Genomic DNA, 23,467 nt, shown 5'->3' on the forward strand with positions numbered 1-23,467 from the left:
AGTATATTTGCACTGTACTTTTGCAAGTACACTCATGGTAATACATGAAATGGGGAGTGCTATACAAACATTTGATAGAAATGAATAAGTAACATAGTTCTGTACTTTCTACTTACTGTTATGCCTGTAACACTTTTAAAGCATGTAACATCCAGAAACGTCCACCCTACCTTTATAATGCTCTGGCATGTTGAGAGCGGTAAGCCAACCAGACTGGTCCCATTGATTGACATGATCTGGTCGCCTATGTTTAGCTTCCCAGACTTCTCCGCTGGTCCTCCATGCATCATGTTGGCTATGATAACTGTAGGCAAAATCGATCCCCAGCCAGACTCCACAATAACCACACCAAGGATTTCTCCCTTCTGTTTTTCAATGTAAACCTGCATTACAAGAAAAAGTATTTCAAAGAAAAGTTTCCTCTCATCTGTGGAGTTAACTGCCTCCCCACCAAAAGCATTTATACCCTTTATGAATCAAAAAAACCACACACCCTTTTCTCCTTTCCAACCTGTCTTCCTAATTCAAAGGCAAAACAATATAAGGCATACATTTTACTATATTTTAGTTGTATTTAAACACTAAAACCATAGAATTTGTTTAATGCTGAACACCCCAGACAGAACTCATTTCTGCATGTGAGTGGACGGAGCTGAAGAAGAAGAATCTCCGGTGCAATGGGCTTTCATGGAAGGAGCTAAACAGGAAGGGATTGCATGAGCTTCTGAGTGCAGACTGGAAAATCATTACCTCTGTGTTGCAATGGTGCACTGGTTCATCTTTATTAATAACAACAAGCAGCAAATCCTTTCGGCAAATGCAATTCCTAAATCTGGAATTAAGCACTCTAGTAAATGCTAGTGCCTCTATACATTTTATATTTTTTACTGTATTAACAGTCTGTTTTAAATTCATTCCATTGACATGTAGTGTCCTGTATGTCTGAAAATTGTTTGGTAAAGAGAACACAAACAGATGGTAAATCATTTCACTGCTGATAAATTTTGGGTTCGCTGTTTGCTTTTGAAACAGAATTGCCGACAGGGCATCCTACTGGGAAGGATGTTTTGTCCTCAGTGAGGTCATTTATAGGAAGCACTAATGGTTTTCTGATTTCTGCCAGCACGGGTCTGCAAGTTGTACAGACAAACAGTGTTTTTATGGAGAAAAATGACACCTACATCTTTGCAGTTTTCAGATTTGGAGAAGTGGATCAGGTCGTCATTGTACATGTCCTGAGTATTAAGCAAGTCGCTATACTCCTTCTGGCTAAGGTCTTCTGGATTGATTCCATTTGCCCTCAGAAATTCCTGGTAGGCCACACTAAACGCTTGTCCTATGGACTGTGCAATCAGCTGTGCCTGTAACAGTTTCCAGAGAAGAGAAAAGAAAAAGAAGAAGAAAAAAATCAAACATTCTCATGATCTTGCCTACTGACACTCTGTTACAATCACACTGTAAAATGGTTCCTTCCTACAAGTCAAGTTACTGCAACCATTTAAAAAAATATATTTGTGCATTAAAAATAAAAGACCCACAAAATGTCAATGCATTCACCTGTGTTGTGAATCCAGCCTGGCAGGCAATTATAAATGAGAAGCATGAATAAAGCCTTCCTTTCACAGGTAAGAATTGCTAATATAAACATAAAGGTATGCCCACTGTGTTGACTGGAGCGGAGATGGCAGAATGAGAGCACTAGCTCTCAGGTACCAATCTCTCTTCGAGCACACGCAGCTCCCAGATGGCTCTCCCTTCCAGCACAGGCAGTGCCATCTCTGACAAGCCAGCAGTAAAAATGAAAACGTCTACTAAAAGACACATAGCTGCATTTAAGAGGATATTTCCTCCTCTTTTTCTCCTCCTCTTTTAAAATCATCATGTCTGTGTTTGGCAGCTCATACCTCTGTCTCAGATAAAATAGAAAAGGTTGATATTTACCGGTGGATCCAGCCCTTAAGTGACTGGAAATGCTCATACACAGCTCCTTCTCCATCCTACTACCTCCTTCAGCTTCTCCCCTCAACATTTTGTGTTTCCCACCTCCTCTCCCCAGCTCCAACGACTCTGTTGGTTCCTCACTGCTTTCCCTTCCCAGCCGATCTGACACGGCAGGCTCCTGCGCCTGCAGCTTCCCAACACCTCCACACAGAGTGTCCGCGGCTTTCACTCGCTTTTCTGTGTTGCTACCGCCCACAAGCTTCTCTTGACCCCTGACATCTGCTACCGCAGGAGAGAAGTAGGTGACAAGGGCAGACGAAAGGAAACAGAGTCACGCAAGGGCTGGAGCTGGAAACTGCCTGCTGGAGGAACGCCTTGCCACGAGGCAGTGAGCAAGGGAAAGCCAGAACGACGTAGGTGCAGCAGAGGGCACGAGAGGAAAGCAGCACAGCGTGGTGCAGAGCACTGCGGTGCAAAACCAGAGTGGTGGGTGCGGGAAGCACAGTCCAGTGCAGGGGAGGTGGTCACGATGTGCAATGAAACCGACCGCGGTGCACAGCACTGGCAGCGGGGAGGAAAGGAAGAGACCAGGAGGCCTGCACAGCTTTGCAGCGTAGGCATGAGGGAGCACCAGGAATACATGAACACAGCTAAGGTGCATTTCTGTACAGCTGCCAACTGTATTTTTAAATCCAGTCTGATCCCTAATAAAGGGAGGGTTCCCAACCCTGAAATAAAAAGCAGTTTGTTATCTTAAAACAACTCCAGCTAGCACTAAAGCTACCAAAGGGAATAGCATGATTGTTGGAACTGAAGAGACCTATGTCTGGACTGGCATTATTTTTGCCAATGCTCAGAACAACCTAATTTCGATGTCAAGAACAAGACAGCAAGAAAACAGAACTACAGCTCATTAGCTCAGCAAGCTAAGAGAGGAGATAAATACAGACTGTATGTTCATACACAAACATTGAGATACTTTTCTCCAAGAAGAGATCAGCTCCAATTTAGATGTCCAACATCACGAACACATGAAAGCTCAGATCTTTTGAAGATTCTGCCTCAAATGCAATTGAAAATCCGGTGCTGTGCTCCCTAGATAAGGACCATTACAAGCAGGGACACATTTTGGCCAACACTGATTGGACAGCTTACAGTTTATGAGCCAGCTGCTGGGTAAATTCTTCTAGATACCCAGCAGTCCCAGAAAATGAAAAGGTGACAATGAAATATATGAGATTTATAGCATGACGAGTCTGTACTACTCCACTGGAGGTACAGGGTCTTTGCAGCTGCAATCTCTTTGCTGCTAACAGGTATTACGGTGTTTACATTGTAATTCTGCCCGGATGTATTTTTTCCTAATCATTTGAATTTTTGATACATTTTTCCAAGCTATTTGTGAACTACACCACGACTCAAGGAGAGTTGATGCAATCTCTGAAATTTCTTAGCATATTTTCACACTACTGAATGACTCTTTCTTTGGAACAACAGATATGTACTTTCCAAGCCAGTATCTCCCGATCTAGGGAGGATCACATCTGACACAAGAATGACCTGATCCAACCAACCAACCAAGTAATTCCAGTGATCCCCAAACGAAAGCACAGATTCCAGTTAGCCAAGGTATTAAGAAAAGCCTAGGAAAAAGATCCAGGAAGGCTGGATCATCATCAAGCTATCACAGGATGAAGGAAAACCATACACTGCCTCTGGTGTCTGACAACTTAATCTCCGCTTTTCAACTGGCCATTGAAAAAGTTCAGCCATGTCCAACACTGGACTGACTGGAAATACAGGAATTACAGCCTCAAACTGGGCAGTTTATCAAGTGATATCAAGCCAAAAAAACCCCCACATTAATCTTTCCACTTGCACACCAGTTTCTTGACGGGCTTCGCAAAACTAGTTTATGTGCTCTTTAAAAAAATCACCACTTTTATATGTTCTCTGTCAAAGTTTTGGTAGAGGATTACCTTTATCAGTGGTCTTACTTTTACTCTTTAGCCTCAGCAGTGGGTGATATGCAACCTTGCATTTGCAACCACAGAATTCATCTGAACGTAAGTTCAGAATAGGGTGACCACTACATAAAATCAACTGCTTACTCTAAGAAACCCTTCTGTCGGAAAGTCCTCACTTACTCTCCATGGAGTGGAAGGTATATGAGCTATTCAAAAGAAAATGGTGATTTCACTTAACTTCTGTTAACTAGTTCAATATACACTGAAATGAACTACAAAGTCTTTCTTCACTTTAAGTGGTCTGCTAGGCACAAGAAACAGAAATAAACTATTATCTCCTCATCTGTAGCTTGGGCAGTATGCCTTATTTAACTGACATCACAGCTCTAGTCTGAACATGATTTTCATTTGGGAGCAAATTTCCTTCCACCTCTTGCTATATGAACCACCTGACCAGTAGTAATATGACAGTTGCCATGCAGACCGTTAATACCCTGTTACTTGAAGGGCTGAGAGCTAAATGAGATTTGCTGTCTTCCCAAATTATTAGATAACTGTGTGACATCACTTCATTTTAGAGCTAACTTGATTATGAGACTGGTAACTATGTATCTAGCCACTTTGTTCTCACATATGTATATTTAGTTTTACCTTTCAGTTACTGAGTTTAACAAAATAAATAAAATCAGCAAGTTATAGGCATTGATTTTTCTTCCACAAATACCTGGGTTTTAATTAGTGAGGGCAGGATAGCAAGTTTGAAAACAGGTAATTCAATAAGCCTACACCGTACATATTCACTCAGATGCATCTCCATTTAGCACGCTTTGGGATTGCTTGAATTGCTAACTTTCTTGACTGTTTCCTTGTATGACATCAGCAACTACTCCCCAACTGAAGCCTTCCCATTAAAAAAAAAAAAAATCACCTTTCTAATATGTATCAACGATCCTTGTGGCAACAGTTGGGATGAGAAGGTATGTAGAGAAATAATTGTCTTTGATCGATGGTTACTCTCACAGGCAGAATTTCTGAGCTAGCATACGTAAGCTGTGGGCCTGCCTCTCATTGCCACTGGAAGGTATCATAGGCACTTAAAAATGAGAAGCTTTTCTATAAACACCAACTTTGTGAATAAAATGTCAGGCCCCGACATGCAAAGAGAAGACAAGTTCCTCTGCTGAGACAAAATATTTTTCTGCAGTTAACAAATAAACAGAACCACTAGTGATGGACTTCAAACCTATCAACATGTGCTTACATTTCCACCCCTAGACAATCATGAGACAGAGTAATTCCTTACATCCTCAGACTCAAAGACGTGGCAAATCATTTTGTACTGCCTCTTTCCATCCTGGGAAGGGTGAGATGCTTCCACATTGTCCTGGGAGTTAGACCGTGGCATTCGTCTACGTGCCATCAGAACGACTATATTCCCTATATCTGCGATGTAAGAAATAGTCCGCAGCGGATGATCCATCATGGTTTCCTAGGTAGTAGAAAAGCCAACATCAGCAGCTGTTTTCAGGAAGTTCTTATTGCACTCCTGGTGTTAGGCAAACACATTAATGGAAATTGTAAGACACTCGTTAGTAATGCCCAACCTCTCATGCACAAGAGGAGATGTCAAGAGAAATCAAGCACTTCACTTGCCAGAAACAAACCAAAGAGGTTACAAATTAAAATTATGTGCAGGGCACATATGGGATCAACGTACACAGGACCAGGAACTTCAAATTATCATAGCCACTTGCTTTATATTACTTTGTGGACAATCTACGCTTGCCGTGCTACACTACCAGGCTACCTAGAATATTGTATAATATAAACAACTTAGCTTCTCGTAAGAGGTGGCCTGACCAAATGAACTCTTACCATTTTCTAGAGTAACACACCAGACTAACAGCATGTATGATGTGGTTCTTGAGCATGGATTTCTTACTAGGAAATCCTGGAGGGAAATACAAGAACCAGCACTCTTTGAAGGTCACATTTTTGCAAGTAGGGTGAGAGTCTATTTCAACAGACTATTATTACAACATTGACAATGGCTTCTTTGTCTATACCTGTGTGTCTGCATTCAATACTTTTATTCTCTGTGTAGAAATGAAGAGGTCCACTTCAGTCATGGGTTGAGATTCACCTTCTGAAGCCTGTGAATAAAGGGATCAGAGTTAACAAACACATTAGGTAAAATCCTTAAAGATGATGTTAGATCACAAACAGGGGCACACTAAGACATAGTCACCAGAACAGCAATGCAAAATAGAGTATTAGATTGCAAAAGATAAAGATAAACACAAAGATATGGAAACTATACACATACATATGAAAGTGAATTGGATATTATTTGAAAAATTGTTAATCCCGTAAAAGCGTCCCTGATCACCTTCCTGATCCAGTAAAGTTATACCTCACTGCAACATGAACTGTATAAAGAATCTGTGAAAAATCAAATGATTCTCCCATTTTCCTCACATTATGAATTTCACTTTAAGGAAGGTTTTTCACACAAGCCATACAAAGGACTACAGGTATCTCTTGCTGGAGGAGCTTCTATATGGGCTAACAGTGACTGCTCAAACCAATGGAAAAACGTTTACCACAGGTGGGTGCAGTATAAGCAATTCATAATGCAGTTCTGGTAAGAAGGTCTTCACGGTCAGACAACATACTATTCAAGCACTAACCCACTTCAGAAGTCATACCTCTGCTAACAGAAAGCAAATGCTTGTAATTGTAAAAACAATTAGATTTGTTAAAAGGCATTTAAAAACTCCATAAACAAAACTTATTACTAAAATCAGTCAATCTCAGCATATTACTGTGTGTATATACGTAAACTTTTTTTTTCTTTTTTGCATCCAGCAATTTGACACATCTGTGAATCAAGCAAAACACTCTTTATAGAGGGATTAAAAAAAAGACACTTACTGTTTAATGTACTATTTTACAGAGTTAAAACCTTTGTCATGTCAGGGCTGTTTCTTTAGTATGCATTTTGGGTACTGCCTGTAACCATTTGATAAATCCAATCTTTACCCTATTTCTAACATGAAATGGCTAATGATAAGCAACAAAAAAATGGCCAGTCAGGCAAGTGATTTCTGAGAAATGTCAACTTGTATGGCAGCTTAGAAATAAACCTAAACAAAAGCTTGCTGGATGCAGAAAATAAAAGCACAAAATAAAAAGAAAGGAAAAATCCCTCCCAGAAAACAAAAGAACAGGCATAACATCAAGCTGATGGAGTTTGTACTGCACCTTCTTCCTGCTTTTGGCTAATTTCTGGGCCATCTGCTTAGCATGGAATAAACAGAGACAGGAGAACAGTTAGAGAAGAACTTACAGAAACTCCAAGTCAAGCAGGGATCTCCACACTAATGCCAGGGCTCACAGACTACTAGCTGTTCTAAATCAGTCCCTGCTTAGATTAATTCCCTCCCCCCCCCCCCCTTTTTTTTTTTTGCTTATTTAAAAAAAAAGTTTCACATTTAACACAGTTTAAAAAATGAAAAGAAAATGCACCAGGAAGAATACAAAAGATTGTGTGTTTTCCATTTAAATGTTACTCTAACCAAACAGCTGCTTTTTTTTTTTTTTTAAGGCATTTCTCCTAATTTATAGCACTGCAAATATGAGGAGCTCTTTTGAAGAAACACCAAGTAAAAGGTGATAGAAGCTTAAAACATTATTATTCCAGCTTTCTCAGATCTAAAGCATTTAAATTCAAGTTGCACAATGCTCTCACACACATAAGCAAGCTTAAAAAATAACCCCTCCTAAAACTATGTTAGTCTTTCCTGAAAAAAACAAAAAGACAGATGATAACTGACTGAACCCTTTTGCCCTCCATTTCAATCTCCTTCCGTCCAAATACACCCATGCCAATGTTAGCATCATGCATCTGGACAACAAGTTTTCCTGTGACAGCTGCATAAAGGTCCACACCACTTTCTTTCATGAAAGGCAGTAGACAATTCACTTCCACAGACACCTGAAAACTGTCTCCTATCACTAAGCAGTTTAATTGCTCTATTTCCAGATATATTTCACCTATTGCAATAAATTAGTATCTTATGTGCTGTTACTGTGACAAAAACAATAATATCAATAAATATCATCATTCTTAAAGTCTTGCAATCATTAATTCAAGTTGAAATACAAACCTAAGGTGAATTGAACCTATGGGTCTGCTTACTGAAGAAATACAATACTCATCAGGCTGGCAGACATGCTTTTATTTCCCACAGTAACATTGCCTCTTAGCTAAGAAAATTAACACGTATTCTTGTGGTGGGCAAAGGTCTTATCTTCACAGGTAAAGATTCATAACTAACAATGTTCAGGAAGAATGAACAGGAAGCCTGAATCACAGACACATCAAATACTTTACACTGATGCTTACAACTTAAATTTATCAGTTTCAGTTTAAACCAGTCTGAAAGCAGCTATTGAAATTTTAGACTGTGCTTCTTATTTATTAATATGAACAAACATTTTCACACCAGCTTTTGGTAACCCTTCTCAAACTGAGAAACCTGTTATAGCCTGGTGACAGCAGTCTACTGCAAAAGCAATTAGAACTGTCTCATGCTGAGGGCTCTGCATTAAATTAATTTACATTGGTACTCAGAAATAAACTCATCTTGAATATGACTGCTTGGCATACAATGGTCAGAGACAATCTCGAGATACGGCACTTAAACTGTTCTCCAAAATCAAGTTCCCTTTCAGAGAAAACTTGTACAAACTTTACAGAATAACAGACCTCACAAAAGAGCAGCAGCACAGGTTTAGAAGGGGAAAAGTCCTGGAGGTAGAGGTCTGCAGTGCAGAATCAAAGACGATTCAAAATACCCTGTCACATATTTTCTTCAGAATTCTGCTCCTGAATTCAATGGGAACAGTCTTAGTTTTATTTTAACTTGTTGGAGAATGATTTTTAAATATTTCATAAAACTGAAGTAATGATGTGCCAGTTTTAAGAAGTGATTGACGCTGCACAGAAGTGTCAGGAAAGAAGCTTGGTCCATGAAATTAATTAGGATAATTCTGTGCAAGAGACATTATCAGAAAAATTCTCTTCAAGATAAGTTATTTTGCTAACTTAAATCAGAAGATCTTTTTAATGTTCTTAGAAAAACAGAAACAACCTAATCTAAATGAAATACTATTTCTTAAATATATAGAGTTCAAATAATTCATTTAAGGTAAGTGCAGGTAAGTAAAATGTGACTACGTATCTAGTTGCTATTTCCAAAATATTTTTTTTTAAAAAAAGCAGCAAACTTCCACTTATGCTAGAGGGATGGATTAAATACACGTAACTCATTTAACGTCTACAAAAAATGTACTGCAGCCCAGAGAATTCCAGATGGCCCTTTATAAACAATAATATACAAGATATTAAATGATTTTCACATATGTATTCTATCTTCTATTACTTTCAGTAATTACATCAGCTGGCATCTAAAACTGTTCAAATCTGATGAAGAATAAAAACAAAAGTTAATTGTTGTTTTATATGCAAAACATAACTGCTATTCTGCACAGATCAGTTGTGAACTGTAACTGTGAACATTAACTTTTCTAAACTGGTGTAAGTATTAAATGGATTCAGCCAAAGTAAAACATGGAAAGGTGTTTCTTTCCTTGCTGTTTGAGGAAAAGGAGACTACAGTCAGAAAACAGTGAATGGAGAAGCACATTTAAGTGGAAACATCAAGTCAAAAAAGTTTGATGAATGCCTTCAAAGCACTGCATCTTTTAACTTCGCTGGACTGGACTTCACGGATAAAAGCACCTAAGCAGGAAAAAAAGCCTCAAGTCTCTTTTCTGCTTTAACTGAGGGGATACTCAGGTAAATAAAAAGTATGGAGAAATATTTGTAAAATCTGTTCAAATTCTAAATGGCTGAATGTGCGGTCTAAAGGCTCTGCTAAAAGGAGGCATTACTAGGGATTATTAAACTAAAAAGGAATATATTCAGATGCATGAACCTAACAGTACATGTTGATTTAAATGGAAAGTGTGCATAGCAGCATGCCTTAAACAAAGGCATGTTCTTTTTCATGTTCTTAGTTTCACTTCTGTAAGTTTTTAAATGATCAGTCTTAATTCACAACCTTTGTCGCCTGTAACCGTAGAGAAATGTTTCACATGCAACACCTTACACACTCCATAAACAAACATGAGTAGGATGCAAGTACCATCAGCACTGGGTAGGCAACATTTTAAACTTCTGGGCTAAATGCTGTCTTGAGCAACGGTGCAATTGGCAGCAGGAACTCCATCTGTCATAATCAAGTCATCACTAAGTAAATTTTGTGACAATAACTAAAAAAAATAGCCAAAACCAAATCTAACAAACCAGAGATCCTAAGGCCCAGGGCTATTCACATTTCCTGAAGTTCTCCTAGAAGCTGAAAAGCAGTATCTGTGGAAGAAGTGTGCAGTGGTAATATGTGCCAAGCAGCAAGCAATCAATCTTCTGAAATTTACTCACAGTTTCAGAAAATTCATGTGCACAAGCTAGGGTCTTACCAGGTCAATAATGCAACTACTTGGGTCTCCACCCTGACAACCAAGTATGTGCACACCTGTTCATTTGTTTGGTATATAAACTATCGGTTTGATGGGTGAAATGAGCTAAGCAGATTTCTTCTGTGTTGAGACAAAGAGGTGCTGGGGCAAAATAGAGCCCTTGGAAAGAGCTGTATTCTGTTAATGAAATTCTAAGAAACACAGTTAATATCTAAGAAAGATTCTATGCTCTTCTACCTCACACAGCCAGTTCTAAATCAATCCATTTTTGTCCTGGTTTTCTCTATCACCTTCCTTTAGTCCTTGTCTCTTACTGTTCTCCCACACGTGCTCAGCCTCCTGGATGCAAACCTCATGCTCAGCCCCTGGCCCAACTTTCCTGAGCCTTCCAGCTCCCACCACCAGTTTTCTATCACAGCTGGTCCTAACTGTTCCTTTCACCTTCCAGTCACGCTTCCCTCCTAGATCCAGTCTCATCGAAGTCCTTATTTCTCTCCCTTCCCTAGCTTACCTTTTGTTTCATCTGCATTCAAATCAGGTAACTTCTCTACCATGCATCCAAGTGTCAGGAAAGGAGATGTGGGGACTAATAAACACAGATAGGCACAGCCTTACTTGCACCCAGAGTAAGAAAGGAGCAGACACTGTAAGGAAAAGTCTCAGCTGTAAAAGTGGGAAGAACCACTCAAGGAGTATTGCACACACAACTCTCATTAAGACTACAAGCATCAGACTTGGGAAAGCTTACTGACTGCAGAGTGTTTAAGAAAATGGTACTGAAACCACTGTCACCACTGAGCACACACAAATCACTGTTTTTCAAAAGGCTTATTATTTCTCTAAATGTTGGCAGGATCCTACAAAGGTGGAGAAAGACTTATCTGTAACGGAAAGGCTACTTCCCTGTCAAATGTACCTCCTCTAGTTCCTCCTCTAGCACTAGACAGCTGGTGATTTTCAGAGACAAGGTTATGAGAACTTATATATATTTGAACATGGGCAAAATTACAACTTCTGGAAGTGTTTAAATGGTTCTAGCTGGAGTATCCCTCTAAAAGTTCATGCACAGACTGAAGTGGGCACCTGGCATGAAAAATATGAGGAGGAACAATGACTGTAGGAAGCATCAGGAGACCTTAATAGACAGTGCTATTGACTGTGCTAACATGTTCTCTCCGTTTCTCTCTTTTACATTATTGTACACATAGAGTTTAAGTTGGAGCCTAACAAACTGTGCAAAAGAAAAGCATGTAAATAATAATCCCATGAAAACTTTCAGATTATGTTGGGTAGCTGAATTAGGAGAAGCTACATGAAACTGTAAGCCCACTCTGCAGCAGTGCATCAGGGCAGGGGAGTTTATCTTAAGACTGCAGCATCCTCTGTGATAGCGCAATATTTCAGCCACACATCATAATATCCATTGACGTCACCATTGTCAGCTTACAATACAGGAGAACAGCCATCCCATATCCCTGCCCATACAGATATCAGTGGGCATTTCTGTTTTCAAGGAAGTGTAGTGAATATTTCAGATTTCATGAAAAACGCTATTTTCTCCATACATCTCCATACCATCTGCTATGAGGTAAGGAACTACTATACACAACACGGCCATAAAGAGCACAGTTTTGATCAAATGCTAGACCAGAAGCAACTACAGCATTAGTTTTTCCCTAAACCTGTTTTCTCTCAGCACCTAGGTAACATGTAACTTAGAACACCAGCTGCTTTAGATTTTGGCTTATAGTACAGAAAACAAGTAGCACTGTAGGTAATTAAAGTGATTCCTTATCATTCTGCAGCATAAAACCAGCGCTTGCAGAAAGCAAGATCAGGCACTTAACCTTTCTAAAAACCAGATAACCCAACATGAGAAGACTACCGCATACTTAAAAAAATTCAGATCTGCCACTGTAAGACACCAGCATGAGAAGTAGCAGGAGTCATTCCTCACCTTGATCCTGCTGACAGCTTCCTGAGCCTGCATCATTCTCACATTCTTGGAGGGAGTTTTATCTGAAAGGAGTTGAGTAGAGCCAAGGTAATTGGCAGCAAAAATGATTCCATCAATTAAGTCTTCAGGATCACAAGGTCCAGGAACTGTAACACAGGAAAGAAATCACTGAAGAAAATCATATTGAACCATGGCACAACAGCAGCACTCTGACTACTTGAGCCTGCACCTGATGGCTGTAAGTGCTCTACTGTGGTTTAGCATGACGACATGGCAACCAGTTCTTTCAAAGGTACAGAATATTGAGCAAATGCTCTCAACATATCCCCAGCAGAAGCTGTAATTGTTAATCCAACCCATCTCTCACGATAGCTCATGCTCTTGTGAGGCAGGCATCACCCTTGGGCAAAATAACCTCTGAGAGTTTTTGCTCTTACAAAGAGGCTTGGGTATTCAGTTGTTCCTTCCTCCACTACCAATAGCCTTGTAATTTTGACTAGCATAAACACATCACAGTTGAGATACAGTCACAGACAGAAAGAGGGCTGGAAGGGCGTGATTTAAAAACAGCCATCAGCAACTTGCTCACTTGCTTAGTAGCCATAGCTACTACAGCAGGCAAGGAATCTCCCCAAAGTGCTTTACAGGTGCAACACTTCCCCTTACAGAAAGGGCTGGTAGCATCAACTCCCAATTAAGGAAAGTACTTTTATGCCACAGTCCCTTAAAATTCATGGTTTGTCACAACAAGGACAATGACTGGAAGAATAAACAAAAATTTTGTTGTTAAATATACAGAGCATGGGCTCTCTCGGGCTGGAACAAAAAGCCTATTGTCTTGGTCCTGCAAGATTCTTAATGATTTAACTTCTGTCAGCTTCTGTGGAAAGTTGAAGAAGTATTCAGCATCTAAAACTTTAAGTCTTTATAAAACAGTATTTATGAACTTCAGGTTTGTGGTGTTTGGAGATTGTATCTACAAAGCATTGGGTATTTCTCCCTAGACGTTAACATTGTTATGATTCGAAAGGCATGTTCGTTTATGTAAGAAGCTTCTTCTTTTGTTACAAGTAAGGAAAAAGAATCTATGTTCAAGACCAGTCAAAATGCAAATCATTTCAGAGAATGCTATAAGCATCAATATTTTATCACCAAAAATGTAAACTGTTTTTGGTTTCTTTTTTGCAAAGCAAAAAACCTAAAACATCAAAATGGAGTGTTTATCAGTTCAAGAGTTATCCTCAGACATTTACGTGGTGATGGGGACACAAAGTCTAACACTATTCAGAATGCCAATTTTGTTCTATTTAATAAAGAGATTAACAAGCGCTCAAAATGAGCATGAATAACCACAGCCCCAAAGAAATAAAGGTCATTATTAACTACAGATATATGAAAAAATGTGTAATTTGAGTAGTTAAAATATATATTAACTAACTAGATATTAACTAATTGTATATTAATATAACTATATAACATAACTACATTAATATATGTAAACAATTATATATCTAAATATATTAATAGATACATACTGTGTGCATGTGTGTGTATATATATATATATATGTATATAAAAACTACTCAAACGATACACACATACAAGTACATATACAAATCTTAACATGAGCTTTTCCCTGCTGTGTTCTTTTCTAAATACGAAAATGTACAACTAGCAGTTTTGAGATACTCATCTTGAACGTGCAGAATCTGATCAGATACTATGTACCTGGACACCCCTCAAAATGAACTAGTCACATTCAAGTATATGATCCAAATAAATACATTTTTTCTCTTAGGGAGATTTATGCACCTGGAAGTGCTGCATATTTGTGCACTCTTCCAGTCCTGTAACCCCACAGCATTTTAAATGCTGTTATTTGTTACTCTACATTTAAAGGCCTTATCATTACTTCCATTTCCAAACCCTTTTTAGTACACTTCTTGATAAAACCACAAAAAACAAATGAAGGTTGAAAGAGGTGCAGATAAGACTTCAGGAAGGAACCACACTCAAAAATGGAAAAGGAGTGTTCTCTGCTGTCACTGGAAGTGAACATACACACAGTATGTACATGTTTTTTTAAGCACTTTCCCAAAAGACCAATATCTAAGAAAAGTTCAGTTTAAAAAAAAATTAAGGGGGGAGGATGCTTTAAGATTGCCCTTGATAGAGAAGGCTGCCTCCTGGAGATGAATTTTAATTCCGAGACTGATCCTTCATTATTGTGTATTTCCAAAGCTCACTCAACATATGAAATTTACAGTAGCTGACGATCTGGTTATAGATTCCAAAATGTGCAGCACATACATTGAACACTAAACCAATGATCAATTTTACAGTCTAAAGAGAATGATCATATAATCTTTAAACATAGCACACTGCAAAGCAACTCAGGGAATTCCAAGACATTCCAAATGAAACACCACATCAGCTTTATTTCTGCCATTTTATAAAGCATGGGGCACAACTGCTGTCAGGGCAAAATAGCAAAACAATCTTTGAATTTTCTGTCATGCACTCGTAATGAAGTAACTGTTACAGCATGCAGTCTCTTTGTATACACAGAATGAAGAATCATACAAAAGCTAACAGAAGCTCATGTAGCAGAAAACCTGCTTTTCACATTGTTCTGAGTAAGTTTAGCAAGAGCACAAGTGCAACCCTGAGTCTGAGACAGGAAGCTCTATTTAATTAGAGGATAAGTAGCTGTAAAGCCAGGATGATTTCCTCTCACAGGCTGGCCAATTAGATTTCAATGCTAGAAAGATCATTACAGTCATCTTGCCTAACCTTGTCAGAACAATAGCTCATTGTCCACACACATTCACATGTGCTGTGTGAATTCCATGAAAAATGTTTTAGTGGTGTTTTAACTGACACTGATAAAAACCCAGCAGAACTGGGACAGAAACTATGAATGAAATGCCAAAAAATAAAAGATGTATGTTTCTCAACTTCCAAAAGAGCCTAGCAGGGTTTAGTTCAAGCTCCAGATTGGACTCAATTTAACCTAAATCAGATCATCCAATCCTCTTAGTTTTTCTATTCAACAAATAAAAATAAAATTTCATACATTACAAATACTGGAGTTCTTTGGATATATGATAAAATATTTAGAAGTTCTATATCTTACCTTCAACATAGGTTGGAAATGAAGCCAAGCTTTTTCTGGACTGTAATTAAGACAAACAGGATTTCAAACAGAACAAAGCATGCACCAATATGCATTAAAAATTTCTTCATGCCAAAAAAAAGATTAGTCATAGTTATTAGCAAACACAGACTACAGTTTATTAAGAATTATATTACTCTGACTAGTCATTAGAGGCTATTATCCCTAAGTACAATATATTGCATTAGCATGTTCATCTATCAGGCAATATGCTGCACTCAGTTTTCAACTACTTGCTGGTGTTCAGTAGCATATTTCCTGTCTACCAATCAGTGCTCTGTTTTTACTAACAGCAGAGGTACACAGAAAAATACATCATGTCTCCTAGACACTGGATTTTCCAACTACATATAAACACTTTTAGAAGTCTGTAAGATGACTCAGTAGTCTCATTACTCATGACTGAAACCATCAGCCCAGCCAGTTAATCATAAACCAATTTTTTTTTATTCATTAGGTCTGATCTTAAATGTATCCCTCATGTCCTACAATCTACATATAACTTTCCAAATTTCAACAGGTTAGGCAGTAACCTGTACTCTGTGGGGCAAATGAATTTAGTAACACTACTCCACCAATTATGTTTACACAAAAAGACACATACACATGCACTTGATTTGGACAGTGAAAACTGAGCAAGGGCATTTATATTTTCCTTACTATATCAAGTAAAGAATCTGATAGTCTTAATTTCATAGAAGGTAAACTAACAACAACAACAACAAAAAACTGCCCTGCATTTGTAAATACACAGACTAAAGCAATGCCTTACTTCCAACTGTAACTTCTATGAAAGACTCTGTGGGTAACACATCAAACATCTGAAAACTACAACTTCAGCGAGGAAACCATTTTGTTATAATCAATAACATACCCACACAGGAAATTGTATCAAAGAATATTCCATGTGTCAGTGTATAGATGGCAACAGGTGATTAGAAATATATGGTGTTTTCACACATGTTGCAGATAAAAGTTTTTGATAAACCAAGGATTACAAAGCTTTAAGGAATGTACAGCAGACTGTAAACTCCTCCAATGACTGCTCAATATAGTTGTATTAAAATAGGATCCAAGTACGATCAGGACAATGTCCAAAGTGTTAGGCAAGTTCCAGCTGCATTTATACATTCACATATATGCTAAATTATTTTCCTTTATGGCACATGACTTACTAGGTTCCATGTGTTAGTGTAAAAAATTGGGAAATCAGGAAGGTCACAGTTACGCAACAGGTTAAGTGACTAACCCCATGAGGCTTTTTCATTTATTATTACAAAGATGTGACAAATAAGTAATATTTTTCAACCAATTACACAGGCCTTGCTATAAAATAAAGCAGCTTGTGTCAGAGAAACAAAATGTGCATGATGCAGAGAGCAGAGCCTGCACAGCCCTAGAATAGTTGCTGTTCCTTGTGAAAATGACTAAGATGTACTACAAAACAAGGAAAGTTCTCCATCAGAGAGAGCACTAGCATAAATGAAGTTGTCACTAAACACTGACCTCCTACTGCCAAGGCATTTAATGGAAATCAACCGCTGTGAGGACACAGATAATTATTTTCAAATTAGGAGAAGCTGCTCTGCAGCTCTTCTATCTGCAATGACTATTTTTACTGGACCTCCTGTATAGACTCCAACAATTGTGTTCAATTGCTACTGATGTTCTGCTAGGAGGAAAATTGAATGTCTGGACTGTTGACAGGCCTAGAGAACAAATCCACCGAATGCTTGAGAAAAACAGAGACAACTTACCCACAGGAATGCCCTTTCCAAAGTACACTTTTTACATAAACAGGCTCAAGACCTGCCCAAAGTTTGTAATTACAAGTTTGACAACTACTCAACAATCTGACTAGTTAATACAAATCCCTTCCAAGATAAAACAGTGTAAACTAACATCAATATATGCTTTTATTGCAAAAGCTCTACATACAAACAATTTTTTTTTATTACTGACATCAAAAGACATTCTGCTAAGACCATGGCAACAGCAAGGTAAAGTTACTGAAAAAAATGAAATCTACACCTTCTCATTTTACATACCTATGAATAATGAAATAGCTAGCTCATTAATATTTTATTACTCTTGTTAATCTCGTTGCCTTTCAGCCAAGTATTATAACATCTGTACTTTAAAAATGGTTTTGTTAAGACCTAAAAGCTGTTCCCCAAAATAATGCTTTGTCATTGTTACTTTTGCAAGTGAACTACTAAAGCAGAGCACTATTGCTTATCTGAGGGAAATATAACAGCCTAACACACCCTACTGTGAAATCTGTTTTACTACTTCTAACACTACATGTGGTCACATACTAAAGACTGAAATGAGTAGCATCTTGATATTTTTTTCCTTTGAGTACGTTTAATGATATCTAAGGGTCAGAATATGCATACAGTGACAAAATAAGTAAAGTAAAGAAAGCAAAAGGCTAGAACAAGCTCGGAATATTGCAGACAAATAAGTAAAGACACAGACCACTGTTGAAGGCTTTGGCACAGCAGAAATTAAGAATTTCTTGTCTTAGGACTTTCGAAAGCCTCCGTCATCTTCTAAATGCAAACATAAACTGGCACAAATATATATATGTTGAAAGCTTTTTTACCCCTTGATGATAACAAAAGAAAAAGCATGGACTATTATTTAATGATTGAATTTTAATCAGTATTTCCAGTAATAGTAGCCCAGCTTTGTCATGCTGGAAGGTAACTCATGCATTGCTATCCATAACAATATGGTATCTTGTTAGCTACTGTGACTAATGGTTTCCAAGATTCTTCTCCACTTTAGATTTATTAAAGTTTAAAAAGCAAAAAACTCAGATATTTGCAGCTTTTGCTGCCTACAGAGCCAGCCAGTCTACACTGATCTAAATATTTTTTAAATGACAAATTATTTCCTTTTCACACTGTGAGAAGTTCCACTGAGGCAATCTCATTTTGTTCTGGGGGAACTATTGCAGGGTGAAAAGCTCTCAGATGAGTTTAAAAAGGAGGCGAGGGGGGATTTAGCTTGATTTTGAGGAGCCTGGAGTCAGGAACTGCTAAATCCTGACTGTGAACCACAGTTACCAAATCACTTAGTTCTTCCAACAGGTCAGCTTGTATAAAAGTAATATGGCAAGCAGCAAAAATTACTACCTGATTAGTTTTTATTTAAGCAAGCTTATTCACCTTGCTGAGAAACATTATTTTCTTTGCGGGAAGACATTCTGCAGGATTTAAAAAAGGGCTCCTTCCATTAGAGGCCATTAGGCCTCTAATACAGAGGTCAGGTTGGCTGTTCTGCAGTAAGTCAATACCTCCCAGCCTGTCAAGCGAACTTTGCAGCAGCCAAACACAGGATCAGAAACGCGATGATGAACAGCCGTAAGTATGTTAGAGACTCAGACAGCCAGGCAAGCACATGGGAAGGGAACTGCAAACCCGTTTTTCAGGTTTGTCAAAGTTTTGGTTAGGAGAGAAGGGACTGCACAGACACAAGGGGGCAAGGAAAACAAGCAGGCATCAGCAGCAAGAACAAGACTGCGGCTTTTAGAAAGATTTCACTCTACCTCTTTATTAGTGGAGGGCTCCGTTGTACTGCAGGCATCCTGGTGATGTTGCCTGTTTGATGATTCGGCACCTCGAGGTGAGGAGGAATCTGGAGATGGAGACTAGACATGGCAAGAAAAAAAGTTAAATAATCATTTGAGGGACCAATATAGAAATTCTTCTCTCATATTTTCCTGTAATTTGGCAGTGGAAGTAAGACATGAGAAAAAAAAAAGGAAAACAAAATAGGACAAATGCTTTTTGAAATGTTACAGCTCTGCATTTTTATCATAATTATCACGTCTCTCTCAGTAACCCAGTGGACTTAAAAACTAAGCCTGTACAGAAAAGTATGCTTTTTTTGTCAATAACATACAAAAGCAAGCAGGTGGTAAAATTAAAGTCCGTAGCCAGTGGCAAATACCATTCACCCAAAAAGCGTGTCATAAAACCATATTTTTGGGTGGGGGCTCCAGTATTGGGCTAAATGCTTACACTTAACTGTCAGCAATCCAATTCAGCTGCAGTTGCAGCATTTTCACTTGCACAAGTGCACACATCTGCATGCAGGTAAATTATTCTGAGCTTACTGGAAGCAGTGAGCAGTGCAGACCAACCTCCTAGAACTCTGACATTCCAGAAAAGAAAAGACAAAGTCATCGAGATGGAATTAAGCTGCAATGACAGAAAGGTAAATTGACCATGACCAGGGAACAGGGATTCAGCTGAAGTTCATTTTATTCTCAGCTGTCAAATTGGGGAAGGAGGACAAGGGACTCAAACTGGGATTCCCCTGCAAATACACAGGCTCTCAGGTATCATCATGATTAACCTGAACTGCTAAATTAAATTAATCTAAGCAGAGGCAGGCTGCAGTGGTTGTCCATAAATGTTATCCCATTGTCTTAAAAAACAGCTTTTATAAATTGTACAGGGTAATGCAAATGTGTTCAAGGACTTCTCAGCGTATTCAAAGACTCTTCGATACCAGTATAACCAAGGACTACGATTCCTCATTTTAGATACCATACAACCATGGAAAACATTTCATGGTTCCTGTTATGATCTTAGTATTTCACAGATTCTCTAGACCAGATTTCCTAATTTTTCTCCTTTCATGAAGGGTAATTTCAATAGAGAAATTGTCTTTCAAATAATTTTCTCAGTAACTCCCTACCATAAATTACGACAGAAGGGGAAAGTTCTTATGTACCCTTCAGTAATAGCCTTACCTGGGTGAAAGGTTAAAAAAAAAACAAGAAAAGAAAAAGAAAGAAAAGGTTTTCAAAATCCCAAAACAAAAAAACAGCACAGAAAGCAAGTATCATAAAATTCATATCTCTGTGTGACCCATCAGCAAATATCTTGGCAAGCCAGTATGGGAAAGGCTGTTGAATAATAGCTGATTCCTAATGAATGCTGCTAACACTGCAAAGCCATAGCTAGGTATGTAAAGTTGAGAGCAGGGAGAATTGTAGTGCAAATATGACACAAGAGCATGGAATTAATGAAGGACACCAAGATGTAAAACAGTATAAAGCTTTAACCCAGCAGGTGTTTCAAAAGCAGATCTTTCGGAGGTACTCGCAAAACAAGTCAGTGCACCAACCACACTACGAATTTTCAAAGAAAGCTTTAGCATTTAATTATCAAGCTGAGCTTTTAGCTCAGCAGCCCTGCAATTCTTCAGTCTCCTCTGATGTAGGAAGTTTGGTCCCAGCCTTCCCAACTCAACAGTTTATCACTGACTGTAAAACAATCAAATTGTACTTTTCTAGTTTCACAACACAATATGGCTCTTCTCTAAGCCAACTAGTGTTATCAAATATAGCTACGCTTCTGGGGCTCTGAGCTGGCAGCAGCTCTCATCTAGGAGCTCCTTCCTGCTATGCCTCCACTCCAGCTGGCACATTGAGCTGTTCTGTGAAATACCTGGCTACAAAAATCTAAGTTCTGCAAGTTTCTCTAAACAGATATTCAACAAAACATGAAAACAAAATTACCCCCCCCTTTTTTTTAACACTCTCATTCCTTTACAAGGCCTATTCTCAATACTCTCTAAGTATTAAGATTATACTTAACTATACTTAACTAATAGAGGCTACCAAAAAATTAGGAAGCAACTCCTTGCACACATGTATACTGGGTACAACAGCAGTCCTTGTATCAACCTATGTTTTGAATCACAACTGCAGGTCAAAACGGAGATAGCTACCTGACAGACCTGCTTGCGTTGTCAAGCTGTAGGACTGCTGCTTAGAGCTCCGGCACTCACACAGGAGCTCTGCAAGACCTACGGGCCCCCTGACTTGCTGCATAACCACCTGAGAGCTACGGCTCCACAGTGACTCAGCCACACACAGAGCAGTTCCTATAGTGCTCCCCTTCCCACTAGTTACATAATACCATTGTTAGGTTTAAATATAAAGGTGCAAAATACTACCCACCTATGGCATTAGCATATTCTAAGATTGAGCTTTAAATAGTAAACAAAGAAGCAAGGCATGTGATCTTACAGTATCCAATGTTTCTACAAAAAAAGTTCTTTAAAATGCCTGAAAGCTCTTGCCTTCACACTGAAATAATAATAATAATTTCTCATTTACATTAGCTGCTGATTTTTATAAATTATGCATGGTTTAAAATTTATTAACAGTTACTCCAGTAGCTTTACAAATATCTTTACTAAGCTATTTCCATTTACAAAGTATCAACGTTAAGCAACCCCCTAAACGGACACACAGCAGCTTTCTACGTAGTGTCTGAATGTCTGCTGAAAATTTTCATGAAAAACCATTCTGCCCCAAATCAAAAATACCCACACCAAACATCATACAGGCTACACGGTTTGCTACATGACATGAAACGACAGCTGTGCCCAAAAATGTTTGTACATGAAAGCTCAGTCTTCAAAGAATAAACAGGTTTTTTTCTGCATCAAAATGCAAACTAAGAGGTACAACATAAAATGTACAAGCAATGGATGTAATCAAAATCTGAAAGTAGCTTTTATACCACCAACAAATACTTTGTTTAATGATAGTGGATAGACAACTTGCACAGCTACTCAAAACACTACAAATTGAAGTCTAAAATAAAGGTCCAGTACTGCTTCATTATCCATTAACAAAACAGTTGTAGAAGCCTAACAAAAACTCCGTCAGGACAAAAACAGTAAATGAATGTGAAGTATGCTGTTACTACCCCGCAAAGGTCCATTAATGGAATTACAAAGTGTTTTCTAAAATGCGACAATAATAAAAAGTACCAGTAACCTCGTTTCTCCTCTCTGAAGATCTACTTACATTCCTCTTACGATACTCAACTTGGTACATCCAAAAATTCTCCATCTCAGTTTTGGCCTTGTTTGATTCTAACTAACATGCAACTTGCTTCACCGGAGAATCTCTCGCTGCTCGTGTGCGGTGGGGTTTAGTGGCAGAGCTTGTAATCAGAGAGGCAAGAGCTTCTGTTGCACCTAACCTATCCAGGTCAATGCACCTGGCTACTCAACACCCTGTGTAGACAAACACAACTGATACTAAAACACCTTCAAATACAACCATCTCATTTGCTTCAGGAAAGCACTGTTGTTTTCCTATTCTTAGCAGCAGTGTTTCTGAAAACCACATAATCTAGTGCGTCACACTGTCATAGGCAAGGCTGTGACAGAGAGGATGAAATCAACAAATACTTAAGCAAAACAAGGTTTACTCAAGCCAAAGCCCATTATTTACATGGAAAAAATTCCCATCCTTAGGTTTCTGGGCAGAGAAGTGTCAATGGGGTTATTCTGTCCACCGGTCAACAGAGACAAGGGGATGAAGCTTTTGAATTGATTTGATTTCTGTGACAAGAAGTCTTCTGAGAGGCACCCATATACCTCAGGTACAGGTCAAAGTATTGTGAGTTTCAGATCCCACAACCAAGTATCAGTCAGATCCATGATTTCACAAGCAGGGCCCAGTACAGCACAGCTGTGGCAATAAATCTGTTAAGTTTTAGTCTGAATTTCCTTCAAAGTGCCTCAGTATTTATGTCGTTAGAAGTGCAGGAAAAACAATCTGAGAAGCTCAGGTGCTTTCTGAACAGCACCACATTCAATTAACTGCTTTGTAGTCTCATTTACATTCTAGCATTAAACCATCTTTCTTTCAGGAGGAGAAAGACAAAAGAAAATGCACCTGCACGCACAGCTAAGGTTTTAAGCAAGCAATCCATCATCCTTGTCCTTTCTCAGGGCTTGATCCAAAGTCTGCATCATGGAGGTCAATAGGAGTCAGCCCATCAACTTAACAGATGCTGGACTAGGAGAAACTCATTTACCTGTCATTTCCAGATAAGC

General features: G+C 38.5%; 1 protein-coding gene across 4 annotated transcripts in view; it reads right to left on the reverse strand.

Annotated features, from left to right (window-relative positions):
* The window catches only part of APBA1 (amyloid beta precursor protein binding family A member 1), a 99,304-nt gene that overhangs the window by 8,626 nt on the left and 67,211 nt on the right, over window positions 1-23,467 (reverse strand). For 3 of the 4 annotated variants that reach the window (XM_064502451.1, XM_064502453.1, XM_064502452.1), the window contains 8 exons: window positions 19,143-19,244; window positions 15,548-15,587; window positions 12,412-12,557; window positions 7,173-7,205; window positions 5,975-6,061; window positions 5,212-5,397; window positions 1,182-1,361; window positions 171-383 (listed from right to left, as the gene is read on the reverse strand). In XM_064502451.1, coding sequence (XP_064358521.1) covers window positions 171-383; window positions 1,182-1,361; window positions 5,212-5,397; window positions 5,975-6,061; window positions 7,173-7,205; window positions 12,412-12,557; window positions 15,548-15,587; window positions 19,143-19,244 — 987 coding nt within the window. The remainder of the gene's footprint in view (window positions 1-170; window positions 384-1,181; window positions 1,362-5,211; window positions 5,398-5,974; window positions 6,062-7,172; window positions 7,206-12,411; window positions 12,558-15,547; window positions 15,588-19,142; window positions 19,245-23,467) is intronic. The other variant, XM_064502454.1, reaches the window with a different exon arrangement.

The sequence above is a fragment of the Dromaius novaehollandiae genome, chromosome Z (assembly GCF_036370855.1).
Source record: "Dromaius novaehollandiae isolate bDroNov1 chromosome Z, bDroNov1.hap1, whole genome shotgun sequence".
Classification (NCBI taxonomy): Eukaryota; Metazoa; Chordata; class Aves; order Casuariiformes; family Dromaiidae; genus Dromaius; species Dromaius novaehollandiae.